A 20,256-nucleotide genomic window follows, 5' to 3' on the forward strand; every position below is an offset into this window, starting at 1 on the left:
TAGAGAGGTCCTGCTTCGAGCCATCACGACACAGGAAATCATCGTTACACTTGCTTTACAGACAGGTTCCCACTTTTTGCGTTTGGGCACACGGCCAGACTACTAACACACTTCAATACCATTAATATTCCTGTTTGTTCTCAGAAAACTCAAAATACTTGTTAATCCAACACATATAAAGATCATGTAATGGGAAAATACAAATACCAGAAAAAGAAGCCGACAGCAGAACTATTCCAAATTTTCAAACAAGTTTTATTCCCATACAATCCCGAGACGTTTCCTTTGCTTAAAATGTACACAGGGAACATGATTCTTTAATGTGAACAATAACTTATGTCCTGGCTCCACTACTCGGGTGGCTTCATGGCTGGGGTAAGGGAACATCTAGGGCCTCTCGCCTTGGCCTCTCTGTGAAGTCCCTGGCTGGTACAGTCCTGGACTGACCTAGCTCATCCCCGACCTTCCCCATGCACATGTGGGTGATGTGGAATGGAGAACCACCCCCCCCTCGACCTGCCACCTGTAGATGACTTTGGGGAATGAGGATTGCAGCTGGCCCACTGTCAAGTTTTGAGGGTCTGGGTGGGACAGAGCACAAGGTACCCTGTGGGGTCCTCGGGGGGAATGCAGGCCTTCCAGGATCCCTCCCACTAGACCAGGGGTGGAGGCACAGAACACAGGAGGATACACCCCACCCCCTCGCCTACAAGCTACTCCAACAGTGTCAACCCCCGTACTGGCAGAGGCTGGGAAGGTTCTATAAAATTGCTGCTACTCTGCCTGCCTCTCCTGTGAGAATGGAGAGCATGGGGCAGACCAGCACCAGAACTTTCCATGTCCCTTAAAAAGCCCGAGATGAGAAGGGTGGACGGTGCTGAAGGACTGTATACCACCCAATGTGCAGCACAAAACCCAGCCTTGGGAACTGTGGTGTTGTTGGGTGGCACCAGGCTGAGGTCACCTCCAGGGCTGCTTTCTGAGTAGGGCAGCAGTTGACCTGGCCACCCATTTGAGGACCCTTTTGAGGCCACCTAAGCCCTGAGTGCTCTCCCTTTTGTAGGTCCCCAGGTTGCCTTGCCATGAGTGAGAAGGTCACTCAGAGTACCTGAAGAAGCAGGAATGAGGTGTTCCAGCCTGGTGTCTGCCAAGGTGAGGATCTGAGCTGGGTTCTCCTGGCCATGTGCCTGCCCCTCTTAGTCTGCCACCCATTGCTGACATTACATAGGCACATGCAGCAGCCTCACAGGAGGGTGGCTTGGGTCACAACTCTGTTCACAGTTGGATGGCTCCACCTCCATTTCTTTGAAGACCCAACAGAAACTACTGAATGTAAGTCATTTTAATAGCGAGGTGCAAGGGGCATGAAGTCAGGGCAGGGACTGTCTGTGACCTTAGTGGACACAACCCACATTATGTTCCTGCTGACCCCAGGCCTACAGCACCCAAAACAGACCCTCAGGAGGGAAAACATTTACATATAACACATTTGTACCTTGGGTTTGGTCTGGTCTTGGAGATTATATTTTGCAGGGGCAGCGTAGTGTTTGCAAGCACCTTATGTTGCCAAGTACTAGAGATAGGAACAGTCAGCTTCTCTAGGACAGGACCCTTTGCCAAGGGCCAGTCATCCTCCTACCCTACAGAGGTAAAGGCAGGGTGGAAGTCCACCTGGGGCCCCTGGAAACATACCCACATGCTATTTCTAAAGTGCAATGGTGAGACCCAGGATAGTGCTGTGTGACCCATGCCCCTCCTATGCCCAGGGTACCTTAGTGTCAGGTTTCATGGCCCAGTGCTAAGATTAAAGTAGGAGGCAGAGGCAGAGGCAGGAGCCAATTAGAGCTGCCACACCAAGAGCAGAGTGTGTGGAGGCTGCTGGGAGGAAGTGGCAAAACTGGGTCAGTATAGGGTGGTGACAAGCCAGGCACAGTGCTTCTGTCTGAGAACAGGATCCTCTGTGTATAACCAGATACTCATTTCTGGAAGGTGCCATACCTGCCCATGTCCCAGACACCCTTGCTGGTTACATCTACAGCATGGGATAAAAGGACCCCAATTTAACACCAAACATGCCAACCTGGGTGCTGTGTGTACACACCTGTAGTTTTTCTACATACGTAGTGTTTCTATAGTGTGCTGGTTAGGTAGGGACCTTGCCAATAATCCCTCCAAAGGCTCTGTCTTCTCAGGAGGTGGACCTATGGGGGCCCAGTGGGTTTGCAGCCATTGTCCAGGTGTCCTTACTTTGCTGTCACACACAGACAAGGGGCTTTTTACCCAGTGGCCACCTGGCAGGTGAAGTGGAAACTTGAGGTCTATTTTCTTCCTGTGCTGTCTTTCTGTCTCTGTGGAGGGGTTCCATCTTTCTTCCAGTGTTCCTTTGCTGCAGGGAATGGAGCAGAAGCCTGGAAAGGAGTTGGGAGGGAAGCCACACACTGGGTCTAGGCACAAAGCTCTCTTCTTGCTGTGCTGTGGGCCATGCCAGTGCCCTGTGTGTACTGTTGGGTAGCAGAGCCAGAGCCCACATGTTCCCAAGGACCCCTTTGCAGGTGTGTGTACGTATGGAAAATGAGAGAGGACAAACTGGGAAGTGTCCTCTTTAGAGGGGCCAGCCCTGCTGGGGTATAACCTCTGCCCCTGGCAGAGGCTGGGGTGATGTCCCAATGATGGGGCCCTGACGCTGGTGCAGGCAGACAGGTTGGGCAAGGGGTCCAGGAAGCAGTGAGGGTACTGGGGCCTCTGTCTGGTCAGTTCAGTCCTCAGAGTGGTTAGGCCAAGGGCAGGGCCCCACAGCCTGCCACAGCCAGTACCAGGTGAAGATCAGGCTGCAGGGTGCTCGACTGCCCAGCCATGGCAGACACTGGCTAGTGCCATCACTGAAGTCTTAAAAAGGCGCTTGGCTGTGACCTCCAGCCCAGGGGACCTGATTTTGTTCAAGGCCAAATGCCATCCTGTCAAAAAGACGACTGGTTTTCCTGCCTCCTGGACTGTGGTGGCTCACAGCGTGTGTTCGGCTTGGAGCTGAGAGGAGAGCAATGGCTGCATTGGGGACTGAGGGGTTGGAGGAGGTGACTGGGGAGGTGACGGCTGACTGGTAGCAGGTGTAGAGGTAAGGAAAGGGACAGTGGGAGCCACAGCTGAGGGGGAGCCAGGTGCAGCTCCAGGAGGCTCACTGATGGGCCGGTTGTAGAAGAAGAAGGGGCACTGCTGGATGAAGAGCTCGATGATGGTTTGGTAGGAGCGTGTGGCTGTGAGAGCGTCCATGCTACTGAAGTCGGGCCTCATCAGGGTGGGCCAGAAGCAGATAGACAGGTTCTCACTGGTCATGAGATTCACCTTGTTGTTGTGGCTGACTCTGCAGGTGACAGCAAAGCCAGGTCAGATGTGCACAGGGCTTCCCTGCCTCTTAACCCTTGGGCTGATCCTGCCACTAGCTCTAAGGAGCCACAGGGTGCAGAGGCTGAGGACACACAGAGGCTCCACACGTCCCTGGAAGGTGCAGTGCATAGACCATCAACCAAAGTGGTGATGTTTGGGATGGGCAGAAAGTTCGTGCATGGCTCCAGAAACTACCCCTTTGCTGACAGGTCCACCAGGAGCAGACAAACCTGGGCACTGGTTAAGTGCTTTAATCATACGACGACTGTTCTACAGCAAGGCACCTCTCCTGATATGTGTTCTGCCTCACACCAGTATGGAGACACGGACAAAGAGCAGCTATGAGAAGCTCTTGGAATTTTTGCTTCTGGGAAGTTTCTAAAGGCACCAGCACCTGCCAGAAAAACTCCCTGCATGGGCTGGAGCCAGAGTTAGAAGGGAAACCAAGGATGCCAAGGGCCCTGGCTATACCACTGGTCATTGCAGCAGTGAATGGACCCTGCTGGCCTTCTCCTCTCCCTCAGTTAACTAACTCAAGATGCCTGTTTATTACAGGAGGAAAACTACCCAGCAGCATGATACTTACTTGTTCAGGTGGGAGATGACATATTTGAAGACTTCATGGTTTTCCTTTGGGAATTTCTTCAGCACCTCCTTAAGAGCATGTAACTTCTGTTCTCGGTCGTTGATTTCTGAGAGAGAAAATGAAAGGCTTTCAGGGTTAAGTTTTGTGGGTGTTCTGGAGGTGTAAAGTAGTTATGCAGCAGCTGGTGGCCACTCCAGGTGTACTCTGGCAATCCTCTGGGAGGGCAGCCCAGGGCTTTCTGACAGCTCCATTCCACCCTCACGCCCAGAGTCTGCATCCATGGTTGCACACCTGGACTGGGGTCCAGGCCACTTCTATGTCCCAGGCCCCTGCTGAAGGACAGTACTGTATGCCTGGGCTTCCTGCCCCCCTCCTGCCCCCCAAGATAAACCATCCACAGACTCTACCATAAAGAACACCATTCTTTGCTCATCGGTTGCCCCTGGAGACAGGCACCCCATGCAGAAAGACCACTTGCTTCCTGGCCAGACGGGAGGGCACTGCCACCCACCCACACTGACAGACCATGGAAGGAGGGGGTCTGCTACAAGACCAGGGCTCTGTCCTTCCCTGCAGACATGAGGAGCTTTGCACATGGTGCTGCTGGAGGGGCTGATGCAGACAGTGGGCGATTCTTATGCAGCTCATCAAAGGGACCACCACACGCCCCTGTTCTTACTGCCGCCTACTGTGCCCACTGAGGGTACTAATGTGCTGTGACAGGAAGCATGTCATCCATGCCATGCCAGGTCAGTCATCTCTACAATCTGCCCTGTTTTGAGGATGGAAAACAAGGAAACAGAAAGTCTGTGAAGCAGGGATCTGAACTGACCAGCTGCAGAACTGAGCTGAATTTGGCTCATTCTGGCAGGGAGGCAAAAATGGTCTAGACTCCATCAAGAATGACACTTGGTCAAGCCACACTCCTCTGTACATGGAAAGAGATCTTTATGGCCACTCAAGTGTGGGCTGACAGTGGCTAGCAGAGTAGCTTATGGGTAAAAGCTCTATCTGCTAAGTCTGATGACTTAAACTGGGGCTTACAGGGTAGAAAAACTGACTCCTGTAAGTCGTCTGGTGACCTCCACTTGAGTCAACATGCCTACACACATACACAAGCCCCCAAAACAAAACTACAATGGCCTTAGTTTGTTTTGGGCACAGCCTCCTTGGACACCACTAAAACTGCCATATCTTCTTGCTTCAAACTCCTGGTGGTTCAGACTCGGCACACCACGCCTCCCAGGTGAAGGTCATGTGGGGCATGGTAGTCTGCATCTCTGCCTGCCCCAGTCCCTGAAACGTTCAAGTGGGAGGATTGTCAGTTTGAGGTCAGCCTAGGCTACAGAATAATGAGACCGTCTCAACAACAACAGCAAAATATAATGATTAAAAATGGGGTAAGAAAGCCCCATCCCTAACCCAGAAGCTATTTCAATTGATAACTGCTCACAAATGAAATCATGGTTTTCTCTATTAGAGTCTCATTGGTGTACAAAACACTCTTCAGAGCAGATCCCATGACCAGCAGTAGATGGCATTTCTGGAGGTTGTCTCCTAATGCTTTGTCAGCCCCGCCTGTCCCCAACAAGTCCTTCCCATACACATTATGGTTTTTCGTCCTGTGTTTTTATGGGATTTCTTTGTGTGTCTCTGTGTTTGTTTCCTGAGTTTTTTCTTTTGCTTTTTTCTTCTGCTAGTTTGTTTTGTCCTATTCTGATTTGTTTTTATTTAGATGACTGTTTTCTAATGAAAGAAAGGGTGGGGAAGTAGGAAGATCTGGGAAGAGCAACTATAATTAAAACATTGCATTAAAAATAAAATCTAGCTCTACCAGAAGATCCATCAGTGGGAACCTTCATCTGACGCTGGATGGAGATAGAGACAGAGACCTACATTGGAGCACTGGACTGAGCTCCCAAGGTCCAAATGAGGAGTAGAAGGAGGGAGAACATGACCAAGGAAGTCAGGACCGTGAGGGGTAAGTCCATTCACCGAGACAATGGGACTGATCTGATGGGAGCTCACCAAGGCCAACTGGACTGGGACTGATGGAGCATGTGATCAAACCGGACTTTCTGAACGTGGCTGACAGGAGTGCTGACTGAGAAGCCAAGGACAATGGCACTGGGTTTTGATTCTACTGTATGTACTGGCTTTGTGGGAACCTAGTCTGTTTGGATTCTCACCTTCCTAGACCTAGACCAGGGCAGGGAACCCTGACTGCTCCTTGGACTGGAGAGGGAGGGGGAGGGGGGCTGTGGGGAGAGGAAAGAAAATGGGAGGAGGTGAAAATTTGTAAAATTATATAATTTAATAATAAAAAAAGAGAATACAATATAGACAAAAAAATAAAATCTACCTGGGTGGTGGTAGTGCACGCCAGTAATCCCAGCACTTGTGAGACAGAGGCAGGGGGAATCTCTGTGAGTTTGAGTCCAGCCTGGTATACATGATGTGTTAGTGAGTTCTGGGGCAGCCTGAGCTACATAATGAGATCCTGTCTCAAAACAAATCTATTTTCAGTTAACAAAAGGCCTTGGCTTCCTGACTGGGAATCTTTACAGTAGAAGACATGCCAGAAGGCCATAACTGGGTGGGTCACATAGGAGTATGGTGCAAACTGGTTGCAGTTCAGAGCTCAAATCTGACTCAACCCTGATCTGGGTGCCAATCCTGTCAAGCACCCAGAATCTGTGAACCTGGGCAAGTGACACCTGAGGGCCATTCAGTCTCCTTTCTGTAATAGAGATTGGAGGCAGCGAGAGGTTCAAGGTAAGCTCAGAGGTGGGCACCTGCAGGGAACCTGTCTGCAAGTAAGATGACGGAAGTCACAGGACCCGAGGTGAACCAGTCAGTGCCAGTTTCTAACCTAAGAGTTGCTTCAATGGTTCAGCCTCCATGGATAATCCATAGCCCTGAGTTTTAAAATCATTTGCTGTGGTGTTTCAGTAAGAAGTCTGTTTAGGACGAGGAAGCCACAGGGAAGGAGGATGAACGACTGACTACAGAAGAGCGCACGAGGATCATGAGCAAGACTAACTTTCACTGACTAGAGTTAGTACACCCCTTTCAGATGCAGGCTTGCCCAGGTCCCTGTAGGACCCTGTTACACAAACACAGCTGTGTCTCTTTTCATCAGGCACCTGTGGAGCAGCAGCTCAGACACCAGTCTCATGCAGGAAACAGCCCTGGCCTTCCCACCCGAGGAGCAGAAACAGGTGTGTCCTTTTTTCTTTCTGGGGAGCCCTTCTGATACTCATTCATGCACCTCTCTCGGAAAGCTCATCCCCCTTCTGTGAACTCTTAAGTCAGCCGCCTAAGAAAGGCCTAGATGGTTCCTGACCTATATTCCCTTTCCCACCTGTTTGATTCTCTGCCGATCCCTGCACTCATTAACACTGAGGAACACCAAGTGTTTGGTGGGAGGACCACAAGGGGATCTTCCTAGCCAAGTTTGGCTCCGGGCCTATGACACTAAAGCATGGCTGATTCCTCCCTCTTAAGGTGCTGGGGATGGAACCTAGGATTTTGCACATGCTAGGCAAACAGTGTACCACTAAGACAGGCCCACTCCAACCACTGCCCTTTTTTATTTTGCCCATCCTCTCCTCAGTCAGTACCTATTGTACTAATGGACACACCTTGCCAGGCAGGATGGTATTTTCTTTTTTAATATTCAAGACAGGGTTTCTCTGTAGTTTTTGGTGCCTGTCTTGGAACTAGCTCTTGTAGACCAGGCTGGCCTCAAACTCAGAGATCCGCCTGCCTCTGCCTCCTGAGTGTTGGGATTAAAGGCATGCGCCACCACTGCCCGGTGGCAGGATGGTATTGTAATAGGCAGGGTTGAACACTGGGTAAAACTGTTGATGTCTTCTCCCACAGCAGCCTGCAAAGCACCTTCTAGCACTATGTAGATTAGCCCGCAGAGAGTTTTCTGCTCAGTTGAGGTTCAACAACAGGATCTTACTGAGTTATGGTGAGCAATCAACCATTATGGTAATATCCCGTGGTGTTCTGGATGCCTCCCTGACCAGTAACTCATAGGGAGGTATCCCATGCCTGGCAATGAGATTTCATTTAGGATCCTCTGACTTTTGGGAGACAGAGGATACTTATATCTGCATAGTGTTATAGGGCCTGGGGGACCATTTCCCAGATGCTCTCTGTGCAATCCTCAGCTGACATCCAGGCAGAAAGGGGCTGGATCTCAGCTCTGATCTCTGCTGTAGACTCCTTGCCGTTCTTGTCCAGTGAAATGAATAGCATGGGGCTGTGAGCAGGCACTGAGGGGGCCAGACAAGCCAAGGTGGAGTGTACATACAGACAATGCAGCTACTAACATCTGAGTCTTCAGGAATCCATAACCCATAAGGAAGAGGAGAGGAAGTCAGGTCTATCAGCGACCTTATAAACACCCTTACAGTGTACACAAACCAGAGCTCTAAAAGACACAAAAAACTAGCTGTAGTGGCACACACCTGAAATTCCAGCACTAGAGAAGCTGGGACAAGACAATTCAGAGTTTGAGGATGGCTTGGACTATAGGAGACTTAGTCTAAAAACAAACAAAAAACAAAGAAACCAAACAAAACACAAAGTAGTTGGGCATTGGTGGCACACACCTTTAATCCCATCACTTGGTAGGCAGAGGCAGGTGGATTTCTAAGTTCAAAGTCAGCCTGGTCTACAGAGTGAGTGCCAGGACAGTCATGGCTACACAGAGAAACCCTGTCTTGAAAACCAAACCAAATCAATCAAACCAACAAAAAACCCAAACTAAGGAAAAACAAAAATGTACAAGAACTCATTTTGGCCATAAAACCTGTCAAGGATCCTGATCCTATTGTCCCCAGCCTGGCTGCTTACCGCCAACTGAGTTCCAGGCTGGGAACTGTTGTTTTCCCCTCAGTGACTAGAGTGGAGGTTGCTGGCCCTCTGCATATTTATGCTATTGGAAAAGGAGAAAGCTGGGCAGAGGCTTGAGCAATGTAGGCAGGCCCCAGGTGTGTCCCTGTCTGCCTCCCATGTGGCACACAAGATTACGGCTAAGGCCAGACTGGGACCACCCTCGGCATGGCTTAAGAATAGAAAATTCAGACTATTCTGGAGGCATGATCATGCAGTAAGCTGGGCAGTGTTCCTTCTCTACCAGACTGCAGTTGAAACCATATCCTGTCTGTCACTGTTATGTGTCTCTGTCCACACAGGGTCTTATTACACAGGCATATACTTGTAGTGAGGGACATAGCATCTCTGAGAAGTTATGTGGACAGACAAGAGAAAGCAACAACTTAAGACAGAATGGGAATAAGAACCTACAGGATAGTGAAGGTCATCTATCCCCAAACCTTGGCTGCCTCATCTGCCTAGTGGAAAAGGTAGATGATAAGGCTGCATTGAAAACAATATCCCTTGGATGACCAAGCACTGGCAGCTACAGGTCCTTGGCCTGGAATCCTGTACCCAAGGGGGGCCTTGTGCTAGGTCTCCTGTTGGTACAGAAGCCATAGGAAGCTTGTGGACGAGGACTCTGGACAGGGAAGGGATTGGTGGTGGAGAAGAGGAGAAGGAAAGAACATACAGCTTGGATACAAGTCTGGCTGGAATGAGGTATAGGAGGAGAGAGAAAGAACACAGAGCCCCCCACTTGCTGCCTTAGAACTCAAACCTCTGCCTAAAGCCATAGTTCATGATTCCCCATTCTTATTACTCCCTGCCTCTCCCCCATCACAGAACTTTGCACTTGTAGTTCAGCTTAGTTTGAGTCTGTCTGCAGAGAACATCAGCTTCCAACCAGTGAAAGCAGGGACTCAAGTTCTAGCTTGCCAGTCCCCAGCCGTGTGACCTGGGCCTCCAGCCAAACTGTGTCACTCTGAGAGCCTCGGGCTCCTCTGTACCATGGAGAGACAATCCTCTACCTCATTGGTGACTAAGAGCACACACCAATACCCAGCAAAGCCTGCTGTACACAGCAAGTAGCAATCTGTGAGCTCTGTTGGTGCCTGAGTCTCCATGTGACCTTGACTAAGCTGGAAAGACAACTGGCAAATAATCACACAGATTCCCTTGGTGGGCACTCCAGTAGTGTTCAATATTGTGAAATTCTGATGCTTACATAACAATCAGACAATGACCTTGGTATCTGTTGTGATGGGATGTGGAACTGCATGCAAGCCGGAATACACACACATAGCTATTCTGAGGCAGTAAGTGAAAAGAACTGGTCAAGTTGCTGTTGCCATGGAAACGTGCTACTATAGAGCATGGCAATCTTCCGTCTACCATGTTCCTTGACACAAGTTTTTCATTGCCTGGTATCTGACTCAGCAAAGACCACCTCGATCCATTGAGCCCCATGCTCCACTTGCTGTTTCCGCTGTGAAGTGCTGTGTCAGTGAGATCCCTTTCTCCCTACCCTCTTCTGTCAGGCTATCAACAGAGAATAGACAAGAGGTGGCCCAGCTGACTATCAGGGCCCAGAAAGCATACAATGGAGAGGAAGCTATGAGACTCCACCCTTCCAGGCTGCTATACAGCCTTCTTATGAGCTGTGGGAACCTACAGAGTGGGTGGCAGAAGCATTGGGAGGAAGGGAAGTGGGCCCCCTATCAGCAGCATCCTCTCCTGGCCCTCCACAAACAAAAAGGTGTCACGTCAGCTGTTTCAAGAAACAATGGCATTATGTTGGGTGCCAGTACTTGACATGCCTCTAGATGGCGCCAGGTCAAGACAAATGTGAGAACTGGGTCTTTGACAGCTGGGTACCAACCAATGCATGCCTTGTGAACCTCCTCTAACTTCCCTTAGACAGATCACATGAGTCTGATAAGGGTACCAACTCCCAGGTAAGTGGGCAAAAAAGGAAAGGCTGGCGGATGTGGAAACAGGCTGTGAGCAGGTAACCTGAGCCCTGCACCCTCCACAGCTGGGATAGCTTCCTTAGAGGAGCAGGGACCCAGGAATGGGAGCCCTTGACCTATAACCTTACCACAGCCTTGAAAGTACACTGCTTGAGTAGGGTAGTGATGAGCTAGACCAGAATACAGACCCACAAAGGGATACTCCTTTCAACAGTTGTGGATGAATTGCTGTTTCTCCCTTGGGTTTTCCTTCTCTTCTCCTCACAAGGGCAAAGGCTTCCTTTGGCTAAATAATAATAATATTAAGTGCCCTGAGTGACAGCTCCAAGAGGCCAGGTCCTTCATGACACATGACATACCCAACAATAAGAAAGCACTCACATAATGGTCATCCTAGAGCATAGGTTCTCAACTATCCTAATGCTGCGACCCTTTAATACAGTTCCTCATGTGATGTCCCAACCATAAATTTATTTTCCTTGCTACATCATAACTGTAATTTTGCTACTATTAACTGTCATGTAAATATCTGATATGGGACCCCCATGAAAGGGTTGTTTGACCCCTAAAAGGGTCGTGAACCACAAGCAGAGAACTGCCGCCCTAAAGACTGCCATTAAAACTAGAGGTTCTAAGTCAGGTATGGTAGCACATGCCATAATGCCAGTCTATGGGAGGTAGAAGCAGCATGGTAAGAAGTTTGAGGGCACCCTGGAATACATAAGACATTACCTCAAACAAACAACAAAAAAATCCTGGAGTTACTTATGTGCTGCAGAGCCCTGTGATCCTCTGGCTAAGGCCACTGGAGGTAACGGTCACCAGCTTTCCCCCAACCCTCAGTAATTTTCTTCTCTTAAAAATTTTTTAGATTTATTAATTTTATTTTGTGTGTTTTGCCTGCATTCATGTTTGTGCAGTACATGTATACCTGGCACTCTTAGAAGTCACAAGAGAGCCGGGCGGTGGTGAGGCAGGTGGATCTCTGTGAGTTCGAGGCCAGCCTGGTCTACAAGAGCTAGTTCCAGGACAGGCTCCAAAGCTACAGAGAGACCCTGTCTCGAAAAACCAAGGTGGGGGGGGGGGGGAGGTCACAGAGAGTGTTAGATTTCCTGAAACACGAGATATGGATGGTTGTGAGCCATCATATAGGTGCTGGAACTGAACCTGGGTCCTCTGGAATAGCAGCCCATGCTCTTAAACACTGAGTCATCTCTCCAGACATATGGCCTCAGATGATGGGTTTATTACCGCCTTATGCGAGGTAGAAGGAAAGGGTCCAGGATAATCTGCTTCAGAACAGAAGTTTCAGCTTTACCCCAAGGAGCAAACTAAGGGCAGACATGGAGAGTCAGCCATAGCAGAGGGACAGGGTTGGCATCAAAGTCAGATGACAAATTTGGGGACCTGCAGCTGCCCTGGGGGAACTCTCAGAAAAGTGTTTCTGTCAAAAAGGCAAGGCAGCCTGGAGTCTCTCTCCAGCTGCTGTACTCACTGTGCGCTTCCACCAGGTCAATCTGCATGCTGTATGGTACTAGGGGGTCTGGTAGCTCTGAGAAGAAGCTTTTCATAGCCCCTGCCACAGTGTTCACAGTGAAATCTTTCTCTGCCAGGTCCAGATTGTGGTCTGAAAGCAAGTCAAGAAGTGAGACAAGACTCATCTAGGTTACCAGAAGCCACCAGAAAGGTCACAGAAAGGCTTCTAGACGTTGCCCAGGGCACAGACTACAGAGGAGCTGGTAGCCTGGGTTCACAGACATGACTGGAGAGGTTTCCTCCAGTCCCACAGGCTACCTGCTCATCCCACTGGGTTCTGATGAGCTTCAGCTCCCCCCACCTTACCTCCCTTTCTGCCAGCCATGTGGTCACTGTCTCATTCAGATCCTGATGAAGGGAGGAAGAATTTCCCATTTCCATCCCCCTTGTTCTTCCCAGCCCATGACTCCACTGAACCCTCTTTGCATTTTCCCATTTTCCTTCTCCTTCTAGCCTCACTGTGTGCTTGACTCTGTAGGACTTGTTACAGATGGCCAGCAAGTGTCCCTTTCTGGACTACCAGCTGTTCAGATTCTTACAGGCACAGCCATGTACCACAAAACCATGTCGGTCAGCAAAGGTCCTCTAAGAAAATTCCATGTGGCTTATTGTAAGTGTACTATGTGACACTTGTCCAATGAAGAACATACTCCTGATGTTCAAATAGTAGCACATGATTATAAGGCATCATTTTCAAGTGGCTCATGACAACAGGTGAGTTGGCTGTTCCAGAAGCTGGCCCTCTTGTAACCTCCACTTTTCCCTATCTGGCTGCTGAAAGTTGAGAGTAGGGTATTCACTGTTCTGCTGGCCTAGTAGCATGGCTTGGCATTCAGCATGGGCACTTCTCCCATTAAGAGCTGAGTCCCTAGCTGGAAGCCTCTCACACTTGACCCAACTTAGGAGCAGGTTAGTCACACCCAAAGCTGGTGTGACTAAGATTTCTAAGCTCAGTGCCTCAGTTATCTTAAAATGTTGCTTCACTTTCTCCCCCACAGGGCCATTTTGAGGAGAAATGTGGTTGATATAGACATCTCTAGTCTGTCAAAAAATATTGGATCATTAATTCAAATGCTACCATCCCTGGATCCAACTCAGGGAGACAAGGCCCTTCTAGAAGTGAGTCAGAGCCAGGGAAACCTCTAATGGTGGCTGTGGATGGCAATGGGAAAGCCTTGGCAGGGACAGTATGCTGACAGACCTGGTACCCCATGGCAGGGGGAGGGAGGCACATGTGGCCTCTGTGTCTGAGCCAGGAGTACCCAGGCCCTGTTGGCAATCAAGCCATGGCATCTGCTTTGGACTAGTAATGCACAGCCAGGCTGTGACTCACCTTGATCGAACTGTCTTTGCAGACTTTCCATTTCTGACTTGTTCCCACTGACCCGGTAGATGCCCTCAGTGCTCAGTCCTGTGGAGAAAGAATAAGCAGGTCCCATGAACCAGAGTTGGAGAGCAGGACAGGGGCTGACTGAGGAGGTCACAAGGTTCCCACTACAACAGAGAAACAGAGCTACCTGTGCTTTCCTGCTGATGCTTCACTTAAAATACCATAGTACTGGGTCCCACCCTCCTTTTACTTTAAAGGTAAAGGCTCATGTAGTTCAGGCTGGCCTTGAACTCTTCATCTTCTTGCTTCCAGTTTCCAAGTGCTAGAACTGTGTTTGATTCTACATTTGGCTTAGCACTTGCTGGAACCTGATATACAGACCAGGGTAGCCTCAAACTCCAGAGATCCACCTGCCTTCGCTTTCTGAGTGTGTATCACAACACCTCACCAACACTGCCCACATTTTAATGTAGTCATTTACAGTATTTTACTAAAAAAGAAAACTTGTATGTATGAGAATTTTTCCTGGGTATATGCCTGGTGCCAATGAAGGCCAGAAAAACAGTGCTGGAATACTGAACCCAGGTTCTCCTTTGGAAGAGCAGTCAGTGCTCTGAAGTGCTGAGTCACCTCTCCAGTTCCTTTTATCTAAAACCAAAAACAAACAAACAAACCCCCCCCCCCCAAAACACAACTTAGTTTTGTATATGTGTACATGTCACATGAGTGCAGTACCTATGGCATACAGAAGAGGCCACTGGATGCCCTAGAGCTGGAATTATAGGTAGTCGTGAACTGCCTGAACTTACGTCCTTTGAAAGAGCAGTCAATGTTCTTAACTGCTAAACTGTTTCTCCACCCTGAGTGTTTTTCTGTTAAAAATAAAGATAAAAAAGCAAGGCATGGTAGTACACATCTATGCTCCTAGAAGGTAGAAACAGAGGTAGAAGGATCATAGTAAGTTTAAGGCCAGTCAGGAATACATAATGAATTCCAGGTCTCCATGCATGAGAGTGAGACCCTGTTTCAGAAAGCCAAAATGGGGCTTGGTGAGACAGCTCAGCAGGCAAAGGCAATGCCAAGGTTGACAGTTTCAAGTTTTTTCTTTCTCTGAGACAGGGTTTCTCTGTGTAGTCCTGGCTGTCCTCGAACTTAGAGATCCTCCTCCCTCTCCATCCCAAGTGATGAAATTTAAAGGCGTCCATCACCACCACCTGGTGACAGACTGAGTTTAATCTCTGAAACCCACTTGGTGGAAGAAGAAAGCACTTAAGTCCACACCCAACAAATCAAATAAAAAGGGCTAGAAGTGGTTCAGTGCTAGAGCACTTGCCTCTATGAGTGGGCTTCTGTCCCAGTGCCAGAGGCACAGAAAGCAGAAAGGAAGGCGCAGTGTGCCTCACCTCAGTTGCTGCCTTGCTGTGCACTCAATAAGCTTTTCTTGACTCCAAAGAAATGAACAAACACTGTCCCTTCTTTCACATACAGAGCATCTTGAGAACTTTTCCTATATAATTCAGTGTGTTCATATATTTAAAAAATAGCTCTTAGGAGTTGTAGTGTAGCTCAATAGTAGAGCACCTGCTCTGGTTTGATCCCCAGCACCATAAAAACAAAAGCACAAAACAAGAATGTCGTGCACCATGAGCTTAAAGATCCAGTACACACAATGACTCTAGAAACAGTTCCATCCTTGTTTAGTTCTCCCAAGCTTCACTGGTAGAAAGCCTTAAGCGGTGTTTATGCAGTGGTGGGGAGAAACTGCCACTGGTCAAGTATTCTACCACAAAGCACCCCCACAACACCACAGCCTAGACTTGTTTCTCTTTTTTGTTTATTTTCAAGATAAAGTTTTTCTGTGTTAACAGTCCTAGACGTCCTGGAACTAGCTCTTGTAGACCAGTCTAGCTTCAAACTCGCAGAGATCCGCCTGCTTCTGCCTCCTAAGTGCTGGGATTAAAGGCGCGCACCACCAATGCCTGGCACCTAGGTTTATTTCTTACTCTTCACACTTAGGATTTCCCTCTGCAGTGCTTCTCATTTTGCACTTGAGAGAGGTCTTTGAGTATTAAATAATGTTCCTTTTCCTACCCCCTTTTCTATTACTTTTTTTTTAATAAAATATTTTTTTTCCCATCCATCTTCCTTTCTGTCTGCAGAACAGCTCAAGTGGTTGTAACTTATTTAGTGGCCTGAACATTGCGAGTTCCAGATCAGTCCTCAGTGGCAAGAGGCACCTGTACAGCATCAGATCAGTATGCGAGCTGAAGAGCTGGTGTGGTTCATTCACCCAGACATCCTTCCCTTGGTCATAGCTTTTCTCAGCTCTGCTTGTTCTTCCTTCTCGACTTCTTCAGCATCCCTGCAGAGATAGAGATCAGGCATAATCTCCCATGGTACTCATGGGAGATAGTGTCATGCATGTGCAGAACTTCTGGGTCCATCAACCACCACATCAGACCCACTGAGTGAGCTCTCTTGTTGCATGGGATAGCAATGTCCACACAGCAGGAGAATCTGAGTCACACAGTGATGGTAAGCAGATTGATGTAAGATGCCTCAGTGAGGGGGGGGGCAGTCAGCCCTGGGATCTGTCACCAGCAGAAGTCATGACTTCCTGAAGTTCCTGAAGGCTGCTTAGATCTGGTAAACCAAGGACTTGGAGTGGCCAGCGTTCTTGGAGATGATGCTGACATCAGAGCTTCTCTCAGGTCCTCTTCAGATTTATGATGCGAACGCCATCACCTTTTCTTTTGTAGATACGCTGTTGTAGTTCACAGCCAAGGTTGGGGCCACCTATTTGGTTCCTGATGTAAGGAATTTAAAGAAAGGCTCCTCCACCATTTGCGGGACCATCAAAGACTCTACATGGTGTGAAAAACTTTTTTAAATTAAGACAGGAATCAAAAACAACATTGAGATGGGCATGGTGGCGCATACTTTTAATCCTAGCACTTGGGAGGCTAAGGCCGGCGGATCTCAGCTGGGTCTATAGAGTGAGTTTCAGGACAGCCAAGGCTGCACAGAGAAATGCTGTCTTGAAAAACCACTACCACTATCAACACAAACAAAAAAACTAAACAAACAAAAACTTGTATTCTTGTGTATGGGTATGTGCATGTGAATGCAGGTGTCCTTGGAGGTCAGAGACATCAGGTTCTCTGAAGTTGTGGAGCCACATGGTGTGAGTACTGACAATCAAACTTGTTGTGTCACCACAGGTCTTATACATGCTTGACAAAATCCCTACCAACTGAGCTACAGCTTTTTCCAAAAACAATGTTAATGCTGCTGCTGCCAACAATGATGATGTCTCACTAAGTGGCCCAAGCTGGCCTTGAGCTCATGGTTATTTTTTTGCCTCCACCTTACAGGGATTATAAAAACATGCCATTCGTTCTTCAATGACTTTTTTTAAAAATATTTATTTTTAGTATACAATATTCTGTCTGTGTGTATGTCTGCATGCCTGAAGAGGGCACCAGACCTCATTACAGATGGTTTTTTGAGCCACCATGTGGTTGCTGGGAATTGAACTCAGGACCTTTGGAAGAGCAGGCAATGCTCTTAACCACTGAGCCATCTCTCCAGACTCCGTCTGTCAATGACTTAAAGATGTCCTTAGACACACTTAACTTTCTACCCATCTCACATCTTAGATGACACATCCCAAGTGTATAGATGGAACTGGATAACATTGACAAGCCCCAGGTATGTGCCAGCAGTGTCCAGTTTTCATGAACTAGTCTGAAATAATTTTCTAAACTCTCTTTCTTGACCCTAAATATTAGCCCTCTTAACATGGCGACACGATGGAGTCATATGTCCCAGGATGGAAGGCACTTTTGGCACTGTATAGGAGCCTGCAGCCTCCACTGCGTCAGGCATCCCCATCCTCTGTACAAGAGGGCAGAAAAGAAAGCACACGTTGGCTCTCTAGAAAGGAACCAGGGTGTGGGCTGCAGCTTCACTGCAGGATCATCACAGGGGCGGCACATCTGAGAATAAGAAGCTAGCTCCAGAACATCAATTAATCATCAGCTCAGCATTTCCTGTAAGCGGCCTGCCTGTTTGTTTTACCAAACCTCATTTTAAAATAGCAATCCTGCTGCTGTTGTACCCAATGCCACGGCATAATTTAGGAAAGGTATCATTAGCCTAGTGAGCATAATTTATTACAACTACCACTTAGAATCAATTAAAAACAAACAGCACTGAAAGCTGACTGTGCCTATCATGATGGCTAAAAGTGACCAGTGGGCTGGCAAATGGGGAGACCCAGATGCTGTACAGAGTAGGGCCACTTGACAAGGACCTGAGACCACAAAGAGAACAGAGAGGACTGAGCAGAGTCCCAGGCATACATACCAGAATCCAGCGGGGAATGCCAGGATCATCACAAACACAAACAAAATTCTAGAGTGGCTCACACCTGTCAGCAGAATTCTTACTAGTAGTGGCTGGTATGCACTGTATCAATCAGAGAAATGGAGACTGAAGCACCCTGCCTATCATAAGTCTCCAAAGAACCCTTCTATATTATAGCCCATCTCACCCAGCAGCCTTCCCTCTTTTAAATATCTCTATTGGTTTCAAGCATTTTCTCTGGGGGCTGAAGAGAGGTGGATCCTGGGGGCTGGATATATAGCAAACCTAGCTAAAACAGCAAGTTCCAGACTCAGTGAGACCTAATCTCAAAAAATAAAAGCTAAACCGGGCGGCGGTGGCACACGCCTTTAATCCCAGCACTCGGGAGGCAGAGGCAGGAGGATCTCTGAGTTCGAGGCCAGCCTGGTCTACAAGAGCTAGTTCCAGGACAGGCTCTAGAAACTACAGGGAAACCCTGTCTCGAAAAACCAAAATAAATAAATAAATAAATAAATAAAAAAAAAAATAAAAACTAAGTGAGAAAGACACCTAATGTGTTAAACCTATGGCTTCTGCCGAGTAAGTTGTGCATTCGTGTACATACACGAAATAACAGAGTGGCCAACGTCACTATTTTCAAGTATCTGAACAACTGCCATATACAACAGTCATGTTCCAATGGCTCTAGAGAGCAGAGATATGACTAAGAATGGAAAATACAGGATGGCAAATATTCTCTCAATACATAAAGTAACTATTAATAGCCATGGATGTCATTTAAATGGCCCAGAATTTTTTATTTCCCTCCCTAGTGGATAAGCATCTCACTGGGATGCTGTTTAAGATTAGTATCTGGCCCAGGGAGGTGGTACCCAACAATAATCACAATAATGAACCATGTGCTAAGTGCTCACGCAGAATGAGGCCTGGGTGCTCAGTGCTGGCTATGCATCTGTACAGTTCTCACAATAACTCCTTAAGGCAGGTTGCCACCAGTCCTACCAGACGGGAACACTGAGGTTAACAGATGAAGTAGCATATACAAGGTGGAAAGCTTCTACAGACATGATCTTCATTAACCCTGTTGTACTCTACCATTTCAGTTGGGTATTTTAATATACTCTGGCTCTCCAGTTTTTGAAATGTAGCCAGCATCAAGAGCAGGAGAGGGGGCTTGTATAGAACAGACAGACTCCAATGCCCTGGGTTTGCTTTTCAGGGGAAAACCACATTCCTAAATATGGCTCTAGAAGGTGGCCACTACCTAAATTCCACGAGTATCAATGAAACCAAAAGGCAATCAATACAGGCAAAACAAAAAGATGCTTTAGGAATAAAGCTTGTTCAGGAAATGCTGTGGCTGCTTTTTAAAAAATTAAAATAAAAAAATACATAACTTTAAATTGTGTATGTGTGTGCATAAGAATGTAGGTGACCCAAGGACCCAAGGCCAGGTGTTGGGTCCCCTGAAGCTGGAGTTATGAATAGTTCTGAGCCATCCAATTTGAGTGCTGGAAACCCAGCCTCTGGAAAAGCAGCACATATTCTTAATCATCACTTAAGCAATCTCACCACTGTATTTAACCATGGTCGGCACACACACACCCACACACCCAAGCCAGGTGTGGTGGCATGCACCTTTCAACTCAGCACTCCAGAGACAGACATATCTCCACGAGTTTGAGGCCAGCCTGATCTACATAGTGGGAGCCTGTCTTGACTACTGTCCAGACTACAAAACAGAGAAAAGCAAGATCTATTCCTTCTTTCAGTAAGAAATTACTATTGCTTTTTGTCCTTTTGGCTATGACCAAGTGTGACACCATTAGCTTACTAAGCATGCACATGACAGGCAAGTTACTTAACAGAGGTTTTAGGCTTGTTCCAAACTAGTTTGGCTATGAATGGCCCCTTTTCACTCTTCAACTATCTAGTTCCTGAGAGAGGCCAGCGGCATGTTGTCATACAGGAGCCTAAAACCTGAGGAAAATTGGGTCTTGGCCTAACTCCCCTCTCACCCCAACACAGGGGTTTTCTACATAGCCTTGGCTAGCATGGAACTCACAGAGATCCAACTGCCTCTGACTCCAGAGTGTAGGGATTAAAGAAGGCATATACCACCACGCCCAGCTTTCTGGGTAAAATTTTAATATCCAAATGAGCTTTCTTTCCACCACTGGCAGCACTTTTGG

General features: G+C 47.9%; 1 protein-coding gene across 1 annotated transcript in view; it reads right to left on the bottom strand.

Moving 5' to 3' along the window:
• Positions 1–234: 234 nt before the first annotated feature.
• Arhgap35 (Rho GTPase activating protein 35) overlaps positions 235–20,256 on the bottom strand; it is a 112,314-nt gene continuing 92,292 nt past the window's right edge. Inside the window, exons 4-7 of the mRNA XM_038338960.1 lie at positions 13,700–13,777; positions 12,326–12,457; positions 3,968–4,073; positions 235–3,358 (exon numbers count right to left, since the gene is read on the bottom strand). Of these exons, the coding sequence (XP_038194888.1) occupies positions 3,001–3,358; positions 3,968–4,073; positions 12,326–12,457; positions 13,700–13,777 (674 nt within the window). The 3' untranslated portion in view covers positions 235–3,000. The remainder of the gene's footprint in view (positions 3,359–3,967; positions 4,074–12,325; positions 12,458–13,699; positions 13,778–20,256) is intronic.

The sequence above is a fragment of the Arvicola amphibius genome, chromosome 8, assembly GCF_903992535.2.
Source record: "Arvicola amphibius chromosome 8, mArvAmp1.2, whole genome shotgun sequence".
Taxonomy (NCBI): domain Eukaryota; kingdom Metazoa; phylum Chordata; class Mammalia; order Rodentia; family Cricetidae; genus Arvicola; species Arvicola amphibius.